The 20,860-nt window shown below is 43.7% G+C and overlaps 1 protein-coding gene across 1 annotated transcript in view; it reads right to left on the bottom strand.

Moving 5' to 3' along the window:
• Positions 1 to 20,860, bottom strand: part of ZNRF1 (zinc and ring finger 1) — a 279,814-nt gene that overhangs the window by 16,723 nt on the left and 242,231 nt on the right. Inside the window, exons 3-4 of the mRNA XM_069217645.1 lie at positions 18,088 to 18,193; positions 5,022 to 5,112 (exon numbers count right to left, since the gene is read on the bottom strand). Of these exons, the coding sequence (XP_069073746.1) occupies positions 5,055 to 5,112; positions 18,088 to 18,193 (164 nt within the window). The 3' untranslated portion in view covers positions 5,022 to 5,054. The remainder of the gene's footprint in view (positions 1 to 5,021; positions 5,113 to 18,087; positions 18,194 to 20,860) is intronic.

Below are 20,860 nucleotides of genomic sequence, written 5' to 3'. Positions count from 1 at the left end.
TCTTAAAGTACTTTGCACAGCATTCCCTTCCGTGGTCAAGATGATCTTGAGACTGGAACAAATCGGGTGGTCTACATACTAGGTTGACCAATTTTCCAGACAAGGGATATGGATCTACTCTGTGAGGCTTCCTACTGTGTGGGTTGGTTCTCTTTCAAATAATTTTCTCGCTGTTCCTGAGATACAGCCTTTGTGCAAAGAGATGGCTCTAACAGCAGATAGCAACTGGGCTCGCTACTAGGGGGAGTACCCACAACATGGGCGCAATGGGGCAGATTTAAGAAAAGTGGTGCTGCACACAGTGCAGGGACACTTTTCTTGCGCCCCATAGTGCCCCCCCCTACCGCCACCTACGTAGGGGGCAACAGAGTAAAAATTTAGGACGCTATTGATGCACTGTTCAGGGTTAGCGGAAAAATTCTGGCGCTAACCCTGAACAGTACATAGCGGGCCACTAAACCAGTGGTCGGTCAGTCAGAGTGTGTGTGTTTCTCTCTCGCTCTCTATCTCTCTCTCGTCTGGGGTTTGTGTTAAAGAGGAACTTTACATGAGAGCAGTCAGTAGACCATGCGTTCATTTCAGACAGAAGAAAGGTCTGGTCATACTACAAAAGGTCACGAAAATGTAGCATGCTGCCAAAAGCGCTTCAACTGCTAAGACAATCCCATGTAGTTCACGAGGGTAGGCTTGGTGTGCCCCTTCAAATAACAGACTAGGTTCAACACCTCACAGTAGCGTGAACAGCCCTAGGCCTCTGCACACACACTAGATTAGTGTGGTTACAGGACCAATCAAAGTCAGGATTACAACTTCACATATTATCAAGCAATAAGGGCAGGGGTACACATCCGTTTACGATGCAGGAGGCATTCTGGTCCCAATACTTTCCATGACTTAACCATTTTTATGGTCATCTCTCACTCCACTTGCAGCCCCCACAAAATGCGAGATCCTCTAATACATTTCTTTCAGTTTCTAGCACTGAAGCACTAATCTTGGAGTTGGCTTTGAGGTCGGAATCTGCAAGTTTTTCACATTAATAGTTAAGTAGGGAGCAGCTAAAAACGTTATTCTCTAAGTCGTCATTTTTCCAGCGAGAGGCACCATGTTTGGCAGTGCACGTTCTAGCTTTTCTTTTGGCCACACGCATTTAAGGAGAGACGCTGCGTGGACGCGACAGCATTAAGGTTATGTGCCATTTGCTCAAGACCGATTTTACTTTAAGCCAGTTTTTATAAAATCTTCTGTGTTGCTATGTTGTAACTGAATCCACTAGTATTGCACGTTAACAGGGAGGTACGGAGCAGCTAAAAACTTTATTCTCTAAGTCATCCATTTTTTCCACTCGGGAAAGTGAGAAGTACTTTTTTTGGCAATGTATACTCTAGCTTTTCTTTTTACCACATGCATTTAAGGAGAGACACAGCATTGAAGTGCGCAGTGGGCGTACCTAGGGCAAGCCCGCCTACGCCTGTCACTGTCCCAGCACCAGCCAGCATCAGCCATTCTGCCTATGGCCCCCCCATGTGGTTATGTCACGCATTTGTTACAATAGGGACGTGATGCTTAGTCTAGCCCCTATGCTAAAATGCACTGCTCACTGTCCTCCACGTTTATTAAGTGATGGCTATTCCTACTGTTAAAGTGACTGGCAACTAAAATCTCCACTAGGGGTAAATGTAACTACCGCCACATATGTAAGCAGGTCAAGAAATATGCAGTTCTTGGCAGATTTGATTAATGTTCGTGCATTGCAAAAACATGATGTTTAAATTTTTTTAAAGTCTGATATTTTGTTTGTAACCGAAACATTGCTACCTGAATTATCCAACCCTACTATAAGTATGGCCATTTTCAAAGGTTATAAAATCCTCAGGAAGTCCCATCTTAGAGGAAGAGAAGGGAAAGTAGCCACGGTATATAAGGAAGTTTATGAATGTATGCCTGTCCCTACTGAGGAACTTGAAGGTGTGGAAGGATTGGGTTTCCGCCTCTCTCTCACCCCACCAATCGGTAGTAGGGGTACTAATTTATAGACCCCTGGGCCATGCAGAACCCTTCCTTAAATCTTTGAGCAATGCCCATGCTCACTCGGCCCTAAGATATGCACATTTTATAGTGTTGGGATTTCTTAACTTACAAATGGACAAAGGAAATGACAGTGAGGTGGCTGCACTGCTAGATACTATGTCATCCTTAGAGCTTACCTAGCAAGTGTTCAACCGTACACATCAAGCAGTTCATGTGCTAGAGCAAATTTTCTCCAACATCAGGCTGCACTTCGATGATACTATGCTGCTAGTCTGGACGGGTCACTATTTGATCAAGTTTGGCAGGCCTTAATTAGCAAAAGCGCAACCCAAGACAAGTAAAGTTTTATCTGTTTCAAGAGCATTTCACAAAATTTAGCCAATGGAATTAATTTGCTCTTTGGAAGAGAACACCCCCCTCTTTCCTGTTAAGTGAAAGAAGATGCCAACCAGCTTGACAGATGAATATGTAACACATCCAATGAGTTTGCACCAGTCTTTTCACGCACACCGTGCAGCACTTAGCCATCTGGCCCCTGATTTAAAGACAATCTCAGGAATGTGAAGAAACACTGCAAAATTTTAGAGAGACAATGACGGAAAAATTATAATGCTAATGACAAAGCCATTTACAAGGCACCTCTAAAAATACTATGCAGAATTAAGAACAGCTAAAAAGCATATTTTGAGGAGTGGATAGAGGAGGCAAGCAATAAATCAAAGGAAATCTTCAGAACTGTTAAAAACTTTGTACCCTGGCGGCTTGGACCAGAGTCCATCAACCTTAAGCAGAATGGTGTGACCAGCTGGCTTCATATTTCCAAAATAAGATCATACCTATTCAAGCTAGCCTTTCATCAGACACACAGGTTGAGGAGAGTCTGATGGATAGCACGATTACTACCACTCTGATGAGGAGAGTCTGATGGATAGCACAATTCCTGCCACTATGGCTACACTCTCAAACTTTCAGCCTATGCCCTTGGAGGGATGATTGACAGCTATACGAGGCATCGAATCAGAATCTCCATCAGGTCCTTGTCCTCCAAACCTGCTAGCACTGGGAGGCAACTGCCATTCACCGACTGGTAAACAGTGTGCGTAATGCCTCGTTGTCTACAGGAATAGTCCCTATGTCATGGAAGCAGGTAAAAATTCTGCCTTTGCTAAAAAAAACACTCTCTGGGGACCCTAATAAGCAATAAAATTATAGGCCAATATCCCTCCTGCTGGATTGGAATCATTTAATCTCTAATGATCTGCTCCATCCTAGTCCGTCCGGCTTTAAACCTAACTTCAGTACGGAGACAGCGCTGATGGAAGTCACTGAACATATCAGAAGCTCCTCCGTAATGAGGGGAAGGTTGTTCTGATTATATTAGACCTGTCAGTGGCCTTTGATACGGTCCCTCACTTTAGGCTTCTAGCTCACCTCCAACCCATCGGGATAAATCGACTGGCCCTGAACTAGGTAGCCTCATTTTTGGAGGATAGAGGACAAGATGTTTGAGTCCCTCCTTTCTCCTAAAAAGCACATGAGCTGACAGTGGGAGCACCACAGGGCTCTGTTCTGAGTCCCACATTATTCAATGTGTACCTCATTCCCTTAGCCCAGCTGGCAGAGGCTTGCTGGGCATACACCAATGACACTCAGCTGCTGCTCAGCTGTTGAAGGGGAGAAAAGATTGTGGGAGAGTCCATTAAAACAGGCCTTTCATCTGTTTTTTTACCGGATGACCACCATCAACTAAAATGTAAGACCAAATTATTATTCTTTGGTTCCAATGCCCCGGATACATAGCAGACCCTGTAGCCTAAAATTCCCACACCTCCAGACCCTCAGGTGGGAATAGTCAAGAACTTGGAAGTCAAATTCGATAACTCCCTCTCTTTTCAACCACAAATTAAGTACGTCGTTGGCATGTTTTGGACTTCTTCGTATTTAAAAAAAGTTCTTATATTTTCTCTCTTTCTCTGCAAGAAAGACTGTCATCCAGGCACTCATAACTTCCAAATTGGATTATGGAAATGCCATATATCTGGGACTCCCGGACTATGTGCTCAACAAGCTTCAGGTGGTCCAGAGTATGGCAGCCCGCATTCTCCTTGGCCTGCCTCCAAGAACACATGTCCCTGCACCTGCATGCCCTTCACTGGCTTCCAATAAAGAAAATAATTCTCTTCAAAACATTAGTTCTAGTCCATAAAGCATTACACCTTACAGGTGCAGGCTACCTTAGGGCTAGAATCAATTTCTATACCCCCTCTAGAAACCTGCGATCAGCCAACAGCCTGCTGGCGAGGATTCCAAAGATTCGCAGCATGAGAACTGGTGGCTGGTCCTTCTCGTATCTCGGACCAATTACATGGAACAAACTTCCTCATGAGCTACACTCAGTGGATGACATCTCGTTGTTCAAGAAAAGGCTGAAGACCTGGCTTTTTGAAAAAGCGTAGATGATCTGATGGCACTCTGTAGGTAACTGAAAGGCACAGCACTGGGACACTCCATGAATTAGTCGTACGCTCTACAAGTTGTATTTATTATTCATTCAATTAGGTTCTTCCTCAAGAACAGTGCTTTCTAATTTTTTAACTCTGCTCACTTCTTACTTAGTTGCAGGTTCTCTCTACCCGGCTTTTCACCCTGTGACCTACCTCCTAATCTCAAATCAGGTAAACTTGTGGTTGCATTGTTTTTCTGATAATATTTAGGGCAAATCAACCTGACATAGCCCCACGCTGAGTGGCCAAGAGGTGTTAGAACATCACCACTTACGTCAATGGGGAGGCCTCAATAGAAAATCTATTTGCACTAGACAAAGAAAGCATGAAGATAGGAGTCGACTTTTACATGAAATTTATGGGAAATTAGAGGTGGGGTTGGACATGGATGAAGAAACTGCCTCTGTTTCTTCCAATAAATTCTCCTCCCTCCAACCATAATCTGTCCCCACATCTTTCATCCACAAATTCCCCAGGTGTTCTAACCTTTGAAAGAAGTCGGTGAGCATGTCTTACAGGTCAATCCGAAGGGTGTTCAGGGCAGGATCGGTTCACCTCAAACCAGGAATCTATACAGCTGTGGAAGGGAGAGAATGGTGAGAAGAGAGATCATGACAAAAGACAAAAAGTGGGGGAAGAACAGGCAATGGAGGAGTGAAGCAATAGTTATGAAGAGAGAGGACAAGTATGTAAGGGGGACAGAAACAAGGGAAAATGAGCAAGAGAAATTAACAAGAACAAACCAAGGGAGAATGAGGAAGAAAGAGCAGCAATGAGGAAGGAGTAGCGTAACAAAAAGGAAGGGTTACAGCATCACAGAGAGAAAACGTAATGCAGAAAGGAGGGGGAAGAGAAACATAGATGAAGGGAAAGAGAAGCGTAGAGGGGTAAGGTAAGTGCAGAAGGAGGTGAAAAATGTGGATAAATGTTAGAGTAGACCAGAGGGTAGAGGAAGAAAAGTTGAAGGAAGAGTTTTATAATTGTGAGGAAAGGGAACAGGAGTGCATAGGAAAGGGCAGAGAAGGAGGAGAAACGTGCAGAGGAAGGAGGAGAGCAGCACAGGGGAAAGGCAAGAAGAGTGGTGGAAGGAGAAGACGTCCAGTGAAAGAAAAGCATCAATAGTGGACAATGAAGAGTGGGGAAAAACAAATGCAAAAGGATTCGATGATTAGTGCAAAAGTATGGAAAGACAAGAACAAAAGTAATAAAAGTGAAGTGCAGAGCGAGCAGAACAGTATTGAAGAAGGAGGTGAAAGAAGAGTGGAGGACATAAAGTGTTGAGAAGAGGAAGGGGAAGAGCATAGTGGAGGAAGTGGAAGGGAAGCATGGAAGAAGGGACGGAAGTAAAGAGAAAAGGAAGAAAAATGCAGGTCGAGAAGGAGTAGGAAAAGGAGGTGGGGTAGAGACGCTCACAACGTAACAGAACACAGACAGGAAAGAAGCAAAAGGAAAAGCAGCAAATGAGGAGACATGCAGATATCACGGGAAGGAATGGGAAATAAGGAACAGAAGAGGGGGGAGAATATAAATGAGGAGAATGGATATGAGAAAGAGAGAGATGGGAGACATGAGAAAGGGAAACATGAGATCGAGGGAGAGAGAGCGAGGATGGTGAAGAAAGAGAGAAGCAACAGTGAACAATTTATAATGTGCCCTGTAGTTGTTCATTGTATGGAATAAACATTTACATGCATGCAATCTGCTATGGTGCTCCAGGATACTCTAGGTCTAGTATCCAAGGAGGGTACTTCAGAATTCCACCACACCTGAAGGAAGTAATGGTCAATTTGTGAGCTATGGATTAATTGGCCAGCAAGCACCCAGTGAAGTCCCTCGCCCTGATCACCATGGTGCTAGTCCCAAGATTTGATTACTGTGTGCCTCTTTAAGTCCTGGGGTGTAGCCTAAATGAGATTCTTGATATCTCTGGGTCTGATCACCATGTGTCCTTAGATGTCCTTTCGCTTGGTCGCCATGTGCCCCTTGAACTCTCTTGGTCTGGTCACTATTTTATGTTGTGACAACTTGTAGAGCACGTGTCTCACCTAGGTAAGTATTCAGGTGCTAGATAGGTGGTGACTATGTAGGCTAAGTCAGTTGTCTAGGTGAAGAGGCAAGTCTTCAGTTTCTTGCCTAACTCAAGAACTGAGAAGGTGGATCAGATGTGCAGAAGGAGGTCGTTTTAGGCTTTAGGTGCAAGGTATGAAAAGTATGACCACTGGCTGTAGCTCTCTGGATGCAGAGGGATATGTACGAGGAGAAGGCTGCCCAAATTAAGGTTCCTGCAGAAATGGATGCGGTTGTTGAGGTAAGAGGGACCACTAAGTGTCCCCGAGTGTTCTGGTCTAATCATCACGTGTCTGTCCCAAGGAGTCCCTTTGTCGGGTCACCATGTGCCACTTGAAGCCCCTGTGGCTGGTCCCTGTTCACCCATTAAATTCCCTTGTCACTTTATCTTTTGTAAAATCTCTTTGCATTATGACCATGCTTAATGTGAGTCCCTGGGCCTGGTTACCATGTACATTTTAAAGTCAATCACCAAATAACCCTGCACTTTTCCAAATTCTTGTGTCTGGTCACCATGTGCCCTGTAAAGTTCATAGGCCTGTCATCAGGTGTCTCTTCAAGTCACAGGATCTGAGAACGATGTGCCTGGAACGTTTCTCAGCCTTATCATGTTGTGCCCTATGAAGTCCATATGCATTGTCAATCTGTGACCTGAGACTGGTCACCGTGCACCGTTTAAAGTCTTTGGAGCCTGGATACACCTCACCCTTTGAAGTACTTAGCCCATAAATTCCTTGTGCTGCCACCTTGAGTCTCATCATTGGATTAGTCACCTTGCACACTGTAAAGCATCCGATTATCGTGTGCCTATTTACCATCAGCCATGTGGGATTCATGGACTAGGTATGGAGACCATGTACCTTATGAAGTCCACTAATTGGCACTGGTTACTAAGTGGAGTTCATGGTAACTATATGCTCTGTGAAACTACTTGGGTACTATGTTCCCAATTAAGCATCACGCCTAATCACTGTAAAAGGCTGTTGTCTGATCACTGTGAAAGACTGAAATGTTGTTGACTGCCTGATCACCATGCAACATGTGAAGGGTCTGGTCTGGCTCACATGTCCTAAAACAAGGTATTGTTGCCTTGTACCTTATCAGGTACCTGGGTCTCTGAAGTCAGTGTTTCTTGATCTTTATGAGTTCTTTGAACGCCCGGGTCAAGGCCATATGTGTCATGAAAACCCACAAAACTGCTTATTTCCTCATTTTAATCTTTGAATAAGAAAGGCATACTTTATTTTTCAAAATGTCAAACTACTTTGGGATATCGATTCACTTAAATGACAGGGCATTTCTTATATTATCAACTTCATTCAGACTGAAGAGGTTTGAGTTTGCTCCGTCAGGACACTATTACAAGAATAGGGGGATTCAATTATAATGAAACTTTTTACTAACAACCTCTAACTGCAAAGTAACACAATAAATCTATCCACCATGGATGCGAAGATGCACAGGAAAAAAAACAAGTCAGGCTCTCACTCCCTAGGATATCATCCTCAATCACTAATCCACGTGCAGGCTAACCTTTAAATCCTGGAGCTTGCCCTAGGACATCCCGTTCTTTGCTGCTCTAGGGGAAGCATTTATGTATTTTGAATGCTTTAAACGTATTTAGATATTTCTGAATGTATTGTTATTCATTAATGAGCTGACCCGTATGATTTATGTAGTCAATTATTCTTTTCAATGAGTTAGAGTTGATGTTAGTCAGGTGCTCCATGGAAGCTTGGTGCAATACCCGTCATTTAGTTCTTTTGGTGTCAGCTATGATGGTGGAGATAACCCTGTGTGTTGCAGCAATTTTGGCCAGTGTGCATTCTAAATGAAATGTCTTGCGTGGATGTCAATGTCACTGGCAACGGAAATTTTACTTATGCCTCCGAGGGCAATGGGTTTGTCAATTTCCAAAAAGGAGAATTATACCATTTGTTGAGAATTCCTTTTTAAGATGCTCCATAATCTGATTACTCTAATTCTCCTTCTGGACAGCACGATGATGGTGACATCTCTGGTGGGAATCAGGGTTTTAAGGATGCTGTTACATTGACTGTCCTGGATAATCCTTTTATGGACTCTTTGGAGGCATATTATTTTGACCAAATGTATTCAAAAATCTAAGATCGGGGGAGTGGACCCCTTCACTCTTTATTTCTTAGGCTGTAGGTTAGTGGGTGAAGACGTCCTTAGATAAATGTGACAAGAGCAAACTTTCAAAGGCCCATTATTCCACCTATGTTCATGGATGTGCCCGATACTGATCCTCCCATGTCAGTTTTGTTATTTAGGAATGGTAAGGACCCAGAAAAAATGATAATATAAAGTGTTATAATATGTTACTTGATATACTTGGCATATTCACTCAGATCATTGAGTTGACAAAGGAAGCTTCCTGACAGCTGATTAATCTACTTATTCTCAGAGGCTGGAGCCAAGTTGCCATTTGCCTACTGGGAAATTCGAAAGTAACACTTTAATCTGCATTTGGATGGAGCTGAAAGGAGTAAGAGATCTCTTATGTGAACTGACCCAATGTTAATGGAAATGGCAGAGTATGAGTTCCATGCAGAGGCCAAGGGGTACTTGTGTGTGGAAAAATGTATAAAGGAAATTTTAACTATAGCCAGACCTTTATTTCTCTTGATAAAGCACAATAGAATGAGCGGAAGGTCTTTAACATTTTCGTTTTTAAAGCTGGCCTGCATATCCAACCAAAGCTCCTTAAAGCTACTGTTCTCAACTCCCAGGGGGGTATATATTTTTTCAAGAAATTATAGAGGTGTACAGAAGCCTTTTTTATCTCCAGAGTGGGAACATCCAGATTTCTTGTCCCTCAGTTGGTGAGTCATCAAAAGCTATTTGTCCTCGAGAGGACTGGGCGGCAGCCTAGCCTTTTTTCTCCAGAAGCAGAAGTGAATAACATAAGATCCTTGGGTCCATCAGACGGTTCGGGTTTTCAAATCGGAATTCTATTCCTGTCTCATTCAGCAAGCTCATATCTGACCATAAGCTTTTTTCAGAGCAAGAAAAGAGTTTGATTCAAGAAAACGTGGGGCAATTGCTCTTAAAAATGACACAAGATTTGAATTCAAATCATTCTCTACAGAGTGTGAGAATCTTTTTATGGTACTGAAAGGGGCTAAAGAGTAATGTCCAGAGACACGCTTCATTCTTTATAAGCATCTCAAGGTGCATAGTATTCATTCTCTAAGGGATTTCCATCAGAGTCACGCTTGAATGGTCAATTTGGATCTGAAAAATGCTTCTCTTTCCTAATCTGGTCACTCTTTCAAAAATTCCTTACATTCTCCTGATCAACAGGACATGCTGGTTAATTTTGCTTCCATTCGGCCAGTCATCAGCATTCGGGAATATTATGAAGCTTCTGAAGTTGGTAGTATCTCTACTGAGGTCGAGAGAAGTGTAGCTGGGTCTGCATCTTGACATGCTTTTGCTATCACACGACAGGTCAGAGACAAGGAATTGCATTCAGGTGGCTGTGACAGATTTATAACAATTAGAATTTGTCATCAGGCAAAAGAAATCGGAGCTCATTCCATTCCAGAAGATTCAGTTCCTAATTTGTATGTAGATTAGCTGAAGGCAAGAATGTTTCTACTAAATTCTATGATCAAAGGGATACACAAGAAATTCAAGTGGTTCTAAATCAGAACATGTTGGCCAACATAATGGGGTTGATTTCACCATCTATTCAGGAAATGTTCCTGGTTCCGGTTCAGTACAAGGAATTTCAGCATTTGTACGCTCTTCACTCACAAAGGAAACTCCCTCACTAATTTTAGTCTTCCTGTCTACGGATTGAAGGGAGGAGTGGACTGGTGCCTTTCCCACAGGCAAGCCTGAAGCAGAAGAGTTGTTTTTGGCTACGCACCAGATATGTTAGAGTAAGAAGTCAGAAAGCTGGGCTGGGAGGTAAGACACAAAAACATTATCACAGGGAGCAAATAGACATTAGAAGAAAGTATGTACCATCTAAATTACTTAAAGCTACTTATTGGTTCTTTTGCCTTCAAAAGTTCGGTTCAAGGCAGGACAGACTGTTGTATCCTTCTCAGGATGGAGATGTATCAACGGTAACGTACATACATAAACAAGCTATGTTAGGCTTGCTCAAAAGGCCTGGCAGACCTGGCCTGGGATTTTTGGCACTTTTTTCCAGGACAATGGCATAATGGATTAGGCAGAATAGCTTCCGAGACTGGCCAATGCAGTGGCAGGTTGGGGGTCTGGATTATTTGAGCACAGGCGAGATTGGGCTATGGACTGAGAAATCTTTCATCAGATCACATGTCTTTGGGGTCTGTTAGACATCAGTCTTTTTGTTTCCTGGCTCAATGGAAAACTACAGAGTTTCTTCTGTAGGAGGCCAGATGAGAAAGTGAAAGCAGTGGATGTCTTCATTCAGCCCTGGTGTCTGTCCCCTTTGCTGGCCTGCATTCCCTTCTTTGTCAGTTATCCTAAAAACATTAGCTACTTATCATTATTAGATGTGGGTGTTTTCTCCAGAAGGCCTTACATTTTCTTTAGATGCAAACAGTATTTTCTCTTCTATTTTTATCCTAGTTTCAATGATTGAGGAAACGCATGTGAAGTTTTTCAGACCCTCTTCAGCATCACTCAGCTAATTCCTTTTAAAAACACTTTACATATAGCCTCGTCTAGAACTTTGTCAAGATGAATTAAATGGCTGATGGCAGAGGCTGATATTGACGTATCTAAGTTTGAAGCTCATTCCACAAGTGCAGCTATAGCATCCCAAGCATTTTGAAAGCAGCAGACAGGTCTTTGAATCCACTTTAAGAACATTTCATTTGATGTTGGTGAGGCATTTTGCAATTGCTGTGAAAGACACATTTTAAACCATCAAAACTGAGCCTGCTCTGCTCCTATAAGAGAATGTATAATCTCCAAGTACTTATGAGATAGCCTGCATGTGGACTGATGATTGGCAATGACATTTTATACAATGAGAAAGTGAATTGTTACTGTGACTATTTTTTCATATTTACGTGGGCATCAATATTGGATGAATATGTGGTGTTTTATTTGCCACTTGAGGTTGCCAGTAAGAAAGTTTAGTCAATCTTTAAAAAAATATATATTTGTTAGGTTCTGAATATATAAAACAAAGTAAAAAACATTGAGTCATCACTCGTCACATATAGAATACACTGCGCAATTGTAATACCTTGAGAATAATGCCAACATTTCTGTTTGTGTGGGTCCCATCCCGTCCAACCTCACTTCCCTGTCATTCAAGAGACTAGTCCAGATTGGGATCTGTGAGTAGACAAGCTGTGAATCGGCCCCATATCTCCCTGGGTCGTGATGATACTGGTAACTCCTCTGTGCAAGTCTCTAATCGATCTCTACAATAGGTCATATGAGTCAGCCATTGTTTATGCCTGGGCGTGGGATGTTTGCCCCAGTAAATGGCTACCTGTCGTTTCTCTAGTAATAGTGCCACACCACGAACCTTCAGTGGGAGGACTCTAGTTACTTGACCAGGCCCAGTAAGCACATATGGGGAGTGCAGTCCCCGGGCTCCAGTATCATAGAGGATAGGGCTTTAGTCACATTTGCCCAGAATTGTTGGACAGGGACACACTTCCAAGCTAAATGCAGAAAGTTTGCATCTAGTGCCCCACAGCGTGCATCATCTCTCAGCCCATATCGGTGCAATCTTGCGGGAGTGTAATACATCTGCTGTGGGTATTTGAAGTGAATTATTCATAAATTGCAGTTAGGTGTAAGCATCCCGGTCAGGGTACAACAATCGCCAGTCTGTTGGTGCTATTGGTTCATCAAGAGCTTTGGGCCAGATGTAGCAAAGGTTTTTCCACATTCTGTGTCTATGGGAAAAAGTGTTTGTACATATGGCCCTTTGTTCTGACGGGCCAGCGTCCAGCGTTGGGTCTGCAGGTGGTGCTCGGTCTCCTTCACTCACATTATATAATGTAACGATTCATTCTCTGCGTATGGTACTTGCGAGAAGAATTTGAAGACCACTGAGTGTAGGGAGTTTCTCCGGGAATGTGTTGTGTAATTCCCTAACCACAGCACGGGGGCGAGGGGGGTGCAGGGGCATACAGACGGCAGTTTGTGAGCCCTAGTTCGTTCCAGGCTGTTGTAGTGCAGCATGTGGTGTCAATATCTCTTTGAGGTACGTCTCCCTGTGCAGTAGGATGAGTGGGAGTGGGTGTGCCGTTTACACTACAGCTGCCAGGATGGAGGTTAGGGGGAGCACAACTGATTTTGCGCAATTCATGTGTAACCCTGAGTGACGTTCGAAGCAGATATATTCCCGAAGCAAGGATGCTAAGTGAGTTGCGGGGTTATGGACACATATGACCATGTCGTCTGTATAAAGAGATATACCGATTGGGCGCAATCGAAATTGCAGTGCTGAGTTTGCATGCCACTGGCAGATCACGCATGCCAACCACGTATATGCCCAATCGATGGAGTTAAAGGTTTTTGCAGCCGCAGGCAACACCGCCACCACCTCTGTGTTGGGGTCAAGAATAATGTGCATATATTGTATGCAGTGGAGCGAGTTGGGATTAATCCCAATTGGTCTGGGACAATCAGGTTTGTTATCAGCATTTGTAATCAAAGAGCTATGATTTTCACTAATGTTTTGGCGTCTGTGTTTATTAACAATAGTGGGCACCAGGAGTCGCAATATTCAGGCTGTTTGTCGGATTTGAGGAACGCATTAATTAAGGCCTTGCGAAGTGTAGGGGAAGTACCTGTTTATTATAGGCCTCTTCACACAGCGCATGAAGAAAAGGTGTGAACAGATCTGCAAACTCTTTATAAAATTCTCCTCTTAGACCATCTTGACCTGGTGCCTTGCCACTGGGGAGAGTACAAATGGCCTCACAGACTTCTTCCACTGTCGCTGGCTCGGTCAGGTATTCTTCGAGGCATGTGAAAAAAAGCAGAGTGAGTCGAAAAGATTGTTGGTCTGTCATATCTGATGACCTCAGTCAGGTCGGTGATTGTAAGCACATGGCCCTGTGCCCAGGTGGTTTTTAGTTTGTTGGCCAGGCTGCGGCTTCGGTGGGCCCCCACATATGCTCTTGCCACGTGTCATCGAGGCAAGTAGCGCAGCTCCCTTTCTCACCATGTCGTTATAGTTTGTAACTTGTTCTCTAATGTTGGCCGGTGTTGTGGGTCCCCAGTGTGTGTTCACAGTCGTATTCCAGTGATTTCACTAGTATCACTACGTTGTGTAGTTGTGTGCATATGTCTTTCAATACCCCAGCCTGTGTGCTTATGCAGATCCCTCAAATTGTGACTTTGAAAGCTTCCCAGAGAGTGTCCAAACCACTCACTGAGCCTGTGCTTTTTTTTCCGAAATATTCAATAATGGCCGTCCTTAGTCCCCTCCCTGTACACCTGCGGTTGCATTAAAACTCCATGCATATTATGATGGGGGGTGCGTAGGGATTTATATATCCAACCTGACTGGTTAATGGTCGGATAGTGTTTTGGCGAGATTCTGTACATCATACTTCCCTAGTTGTCAACTAATAATCAAGTTGGGACCATAAGTTGTGCACTGAAGAGATGAAAGTACCCTCCTGTCTCAGGGTTACGTAATCTCCACAGACCGACCAGTCCAAGGCTTTCCATGCTCTTCCTCAGTACCTTAGCAGATTGTCTCCTGTGATGTGCCGCTCGTGGCGAGTAACCGAGCATCAGGTCAAGATACGTGTTGAAGTCTCCACCCCAAAGGATTGCTGTCTGTGGCACGGATTGTAGTTTATTCTAGATTTGTGTGTAAAAATCTTGATCGTCTATATTAGGCCCAAATGTGTTGACTAGCGTGATTTGTGTGCCACAGAGAATGCCCTGCATAATAGCATACCTGCCTTGGTCATCTATCATATCGTGGGTAATAGTGAGGAAGAATCCCTTTTTGATGAGTTTCAAGATGCTCCTAGAGTATGAGGAGGAAGATGAGGCCCAGCGGGTGCTGACAAAGTTGTCTGTTTGGGTTGTTAAATCTGTTTCCTGAAGGTAACTGGCATATCTTGTGCGATTTATTAAGTCCCTGCACATTCCAAGTGACAAGGGAAATACATCCAGCCGGATGGGTCATATTAGTGTGATGTAAATGTAGCACAGATTGTGCAGCATGGTAGATAGTAAATTGCAGCATGTGTAAATATGCAGCAGTTCTGTTTGATGACATTAACAATGCAAAACAATCCCCAACCCCCTCCCACGTTGTCATCCCAGTCATGTTTTTGTAGGAACAAAAAGCTACATACACCTGTGCTATCAGGCGGATCATATCTAGAATGATCTTGGGGGGTACCTTTATGGGGCAGCTAGAGGTCCATCAACCCACCCGGTGGATAGGGGTGGTCATGAGACACATTAAGTGCCGGTTCACAAAACACAGATTTTTTTTTCCATATAAAAGCAAGGGCAGGTTCGGGGGAAGGGGATGGGGGTTCAGGGGTGTTACGTCAAGGCAGTTCATGACAAACTGGAGTGGCAGCAGTACACAGATTTTTTCTCTAGGCTGATTTAAAACATTGTTACACATTTGTTCATGATACCTCACACCACCTGATACCCACAAGCCTTCGTATATATATATATATATATATATAGTATTTTAGTCTCCCATAGTTCCATATGCCATCAAGAGAATATTAAGCTAGTAGCTTAGCTAATTTCAAAGTTGGTGCCCTGTCAATGGATCTTGTCATCTCTTTCAGAGTCAGGGTGTTTCTATTTGTGTAGAGAGAATTTATTTAGGGAGTCTGCCGTCGCCTTGGGAGTTGCAAAAACCTTTGTGGTTCCTCGATGATCGATTTTCAGCCTGGCTGAATAAAGCATTGCATGTGATAACTCCGCTTTTTGTAGTCTTTTTCTTTTTTTTAATGGGTAAAAATTATTTTCGGGCAGCCAGTATGGTTGCAGTAAAATCCGTGAAAAACACTATGCTGTTATGTTGGTATTGAATGTTCCTTTTTTCCCCGTGTCAGCTGGAGCACCGCGTCCTAGTCATGGTAATTTAGCAGTTCAGCAATAATCGGCCTTGGGGGGGCCCCGGGGAGTTGTCAATGATCTGTGCGTTCACTCTACCACCAGCATACAGGAAAGGTGCTCAGTTTCAAGGATGTTTTTTAGCATTGTTCCTACTAAGATTTCCATCTTGCTAGTATTCACAGACTCTGGCACTCCTATTATTCTTAGTTTGGTTCAGCGCGAGCTGGGCTCTAAATCCTCATTTTGGCCTGTATGACCACCAGCACCTCCTCTATATTGTAACATTTTGTGGTCAGGAAGGTTACATTATCCTCTATTGTGGAGATGCGTTGTTCTGCTGTCGACAGTCGCACTGTCTGCTTATCAAGTTTGGCTGTCAAATGGTCTTTTCCTATATTTAAAGTGTCACTTTCCTCATCTATTGATTGCAGACTCTGCTGCACTGCCAGTAATAAACTTTCCAAGGCGGTAGCGCCAGAGTTAGTTGGGTCCTGTCCTACAGTCAGGACTGATGGGTTCTTGGTGTTTTTCTGCACCTCAAAAGGCAAACATGCCTGCATTTTATCTGTTTATCCCATATTAATGAACAACTGCTGAGGGACACAACAGAAAGGCCTCCCCTTTGTTGGCGTTGAGCAGATTTGTGAATTAGATGGTGCTATAAGCTTTAAAGTTGAGTAGTATAGTTAATTACAATGTTCCCAATATACAAGATCTGCTGCTCTCAGAGGAAGGGGGTTGGTAAGAGGAGGGAATAAACGCGCATCAATAGTGAGGGAGGAGCTCTATTGTCGGATGTGGTTTATTTTAGTTGTGATTCATATGTACAGTGTAGTAGCAATATCTTCTGCACTATATAATTTCTTCCTTAGGGCTTCTCCTGCTCTAGGGATATGCTTGCTATACTTTTAGGTCACCATGCATCAGTTGGGGTCACTATTTTTAATTTGGGTGCAGGGGTGAGGCGCTTAGTTCGCAGCAGCCTGTCCATCACAGGCCTGCGCCCTACTTCGCTCACAAAGCACACATGAGCAGCAGTCCCGATTTCACAATTATCCCCGCTCACCTGACTCTTCACGGCTACACGGCTCGCCTGTCGGATGCACCTGAGGCACCGCTCGCCCACCGAGGAGGCCTCAGCAGACGCGCATCGGAGGGCTCTTCTCCTGCCACCAGCAGGGTCTGAAGCAATGTTACTGTGCTACCCGTGCCCCACAGAGCACGATTCACCCAGCCGGAGCGGTTATGTTGTGCAGCGGAGTCATTGTTATGGCATGCTTGGCTCCAACCTGGCGTGGGAGGCTGTGGTTACTTCTTCCGTGTCCGTCACTTGGTTGCCCCAACGGGAGCCCACGTTCCACGCAGTCCTCTGGGGGAGGTTGTTCAAGTTCCCGGCAGTGGAGCAGCTACTAGTCTGCATACAGGGTGGGTAGTCGCTCTGTTTGATCAGTAATCTCCAGAGGCCGCTGAAGCATTTCACAAGTCTGCTATGTTACGGACCATAGCACTCCTCGCTGCCTCACCTTGGCACCACCGATCTCGCACGCAGCATAAGTTTACAGCTTCATTTTGGTTCATACAGTTGGGCAGTGCACTCTCCACACTTTATGTGGTTGTTTTAAAAAATATATACTAGCTGGATTACAGGATAAAGTCAGGATTATGGCTCATGACCGGCGGAGCTGCACTAAGAAGCAGCCATCTTGCCGTGGGCACTCTAGCGCCCCCAAGTTTAGTCATAATCTTCACCTGTCTGTCTTCAATAGAATCTAAAACACGTAGCACAACAGTGTGGGAGATTCTACTTTGGAAACTGTGACCCGCAGATTGCAGTGATTCCTTTGGTGCATAAATGCAGTGTGATATATCACATGCCGACAGCTGCATCCGAAAATATCCTCATGGCTTTGGAGGAAAGTTAGAATATTAATGGTAAACGTATAGCTTTAGTTTTGGTGGGAAGCAAAGAGAGAAACCCCTAGAAAAATAAACAACATTTAAAAACAGAATATCCTGGATGCTTGACTTTATAAGACACTGCCACTCTGCTGATGATGCATCCGAGGGTGGGTGTTAAACTGTGAATGGTAAACTTGGCAGTTTGGACTGGGATTATCCTTCCAAGGGTAGGGACAGACTGTTGTGCATATGGTTGGCACTATCGTAATCGTACAGTAGAACTAAACTGTACCCCAAGTGGTTTATAAGGTTAAAGTGGGGCATATCGTTAGCAATTGCTTAGCCATATGCATGAAAACGTGTCGGGCATGGAAACCCTTTTCACTTTTCTTTTTATAAAGTCAAGCTCCACTTCAGACAAAGCTTGCCTCCATGGAAAACGCTGTTGGTTAGCAGGGTCACAGATGAGGCGGTGTTCAAACTCCGCCAACAAAAAAACAGAAGGTAGCTTAGCGTCCAGTGACTGGGCCATTTGGAAGTGACCTACCTTTTATGATAAATGCACAAACAGGGGAGCCGAGCTATTGTGTCCCCCTGTATTAGCTCCTCGAGGCAGATGACGCACTCGCCTGCATCCTTCGTCAACACATCATCTGTGGGAGAGAGAGCACAGCAATGAGTGCTTTGGCATCTGCATTGTCAAGCATGTTGGTCATGAATGCAGTCTTCCTTCTTTTCCTCATACCTTGCCAATTTCCCCCTCTTTAATGCTGCATTCTTCGCTCAGTCCGTAACTTCCTCTATCATTGTATCTTGAGGTTCTACCTCACATTATTTCGCCATCTACTGTAATAACATTCCATTGCTTGTTCTTTCACTCTACCAGGTACTCTAGATTTCTTTCTTCTAATGCTCTAGAACTCTCACTATTTCGCTCTGTTATATTGTCTATCGCGCTGTCATTTTTATTTGATATACTTAAGAGTTTTTACACAAACAGTGTCAGTTTGTTTTACAGAGAACAGCTCAAGATAAATGTGAACTAGAAAAAGCCCTTGCAGAGAAGGCTGTAAATTAGAGCTAATGAGAGAAGTTAACAAACAACATTAGGGCTCATTTACAAGCCCCTTGTGCTGCCGTAGCGTCACTTTTTTTGACGCTGCGGTGGCACAAACAGTCCCCTATACTATGCCACATTTACAAACTGGTGCAATGGGACCAATTTGTAAAGCCCTGCGCCACATTATACCTGCACCAGGTATAATGTATGCTGGGTGGGTGTTCCCTCGTTAAAAGCCATGCAGAACTAGTGCAGTACAATTTACTGCATTTCACTGCGTCGTTCTGCGACTTCACTGCTTCAAACATTTAACACCTGCTCAGAGCAGGCGTTAAAATGACACAAGGCTTTTTAACATGGGAACCTTCCAAGCATTGTTGGAGTAGCATCTTTTTGTTGACGCTAGTCCAGCAATGCGTCAGTTCAGTGCCACAGATGCGTCAGAGTTTCTGACGCAGCTGTGGAAACATGCACCATGGAGCGCTGTATCATAAATACATCGCTACCATGGTGTTGTAAGGGGTAAAGTGCTGGCGCAAGAAAACTGGTACATCAATTACAATGCACCAGTTTTTTGTAAATGAGGCCCATAGCTTTTTGTGTTGGGTAGGTAGAAGTAATGCACACATAGAGCTCATTACAAGGAAACTTTTTTCAAAAATAAAATCTGGATGCTTTGCATTGGGTGGAAGGAAGAAGAAAGGTGCATTAATATTTAGTAGGTTGCAGAATATGTACTTGTGCCTGCTCTCCCTCGTTCCCATGGCTGCACCCCTTGTCTCAAACCTGTGCCAATCATGCTGCTTGGTTTGCCCGCTAATGCTGAGCAGGTTAGGGGTGAAAAGTTAGCATACTATGTGCTGTAACCCAGCACTGGAAGAGGTGGGAAGGTGGTGTCAGGAAGCATGGCTCGAAGCCTGACTTACAGCTTAAGACTTGATGAGCATGGGGGAGCGATAGTCTAAAACCGCCTTTGCAAAGTCCATTTCAGGAAAAGAAAGGCTAGTGGCCCTTGTAGAGTGTCAGCACTGCCTGGAGATAGACTTTGCATGCCTGGAGAACACCCCATGAAACACCACCCAACAGCAGACTACTTTTTCCAGCAGGCCATGAACTCCCACATAGTTTGTAGATGCAGTAGCCATCTTTGAGTTCTGAATAGAACTTACCTTGTGGCCCACGGCATTTGTGCTAGCAAATTGCAAAATATTGTTGCAGGTAGGACCTTGCCACTCGGATCTAGATTCCCTTTTCAAAGAACTGTTGCTACCTTTGGAGTTGTCTGAAGGACATTGAAAATAAAGAGTATACTGAAAGTTGATTAGTGATGTGAAAACAAACCTTGTACCATTTGAACATTCCATTTGAACTTTTAGGAGAATGTAGGATTGTTGCTTATCACTTAAGGTTATTCTGTGGCGGAACAGGAAGGATTCTTGTCAGGACTATGTTGCATATGCCATGTATTTTTGATTATGAGTAAGTTATTCAGAATTCCAATAACATTCATATCAATTGCCAAGTTAGCAATGATGTGATATTAATGTTTGCTAATTACTTAAAGTTGCACACAAGCCAAGTAGATAGAACAACTCATATGGCACAGAGAATGCATAGTGTCCAAGCATGAGGTAGTTATCCTCTCCATGGAGGGAAGCACTGGTATTTAAGGTACTCTTTTCTTGCATCTTTAGTTTCAGGAATATCAAGTTCAACATCAAAGTACAGAGAGATGATTACACAGATATATAACCAATTTACTTTTACAATTAAATGAAGAACTGCTATTGCCGGTTACTAAAGATACTTCTAATTTGCTTGAGACAACCCTCTACATCTTGCAGACCTTTGTGTCCAGCAGATTTATTGAGTACAAGTGGTGGATAGTGTCTCTGTTTTCTCTTATCCCATTTCCATTTCCTCTATTCGAGTACTGGCCTTCATATTCTCGTGTGTGTGGTCACAGAGGTGGTCAGAGGGAGAAAAGTGCATAGCTCCTTTTGGATGTATAGTACAAGGCTAGTGCTTTTTGACAGATTGCCTATCCCATGTTATTATCCAACCCAAGTAATGGACTCTATCTCAGATTTTAGAGTTTATAACAAAACTACAACTGGCATCAGTTTAGTTAAGCCGGAGGAAAATGAGTTACATTAAGGATTAACTTTAGTGAAACAAGAGATAGGTGGTATGTTAAAAAGAGAGTAGAAAGAAGCTAGTCAATTGCTTCTGCCTACTGACTCCAACAACGTTGATTCAC

Source organism: Pleurodeles waltl, chromosome 12 (assembly GCF_031143425.1).
Source record: "Pleurodeles waltl isolate 20211129_DDA chromosome 12, aPleWal1.hap1.20221129, whole genome shotgun sequence".
In the NCBI taxonomy this organism is placed as follows: domain Eukaryota; kingdom Metazoa; phylum Chordata; class Amphibia; order Caudata; family Salamandridae; genus Pleurodeles; species Pleurodeles waltl.
This window is presented reverse-complemented; position numbering and strand designations above follow the sequence as displayed.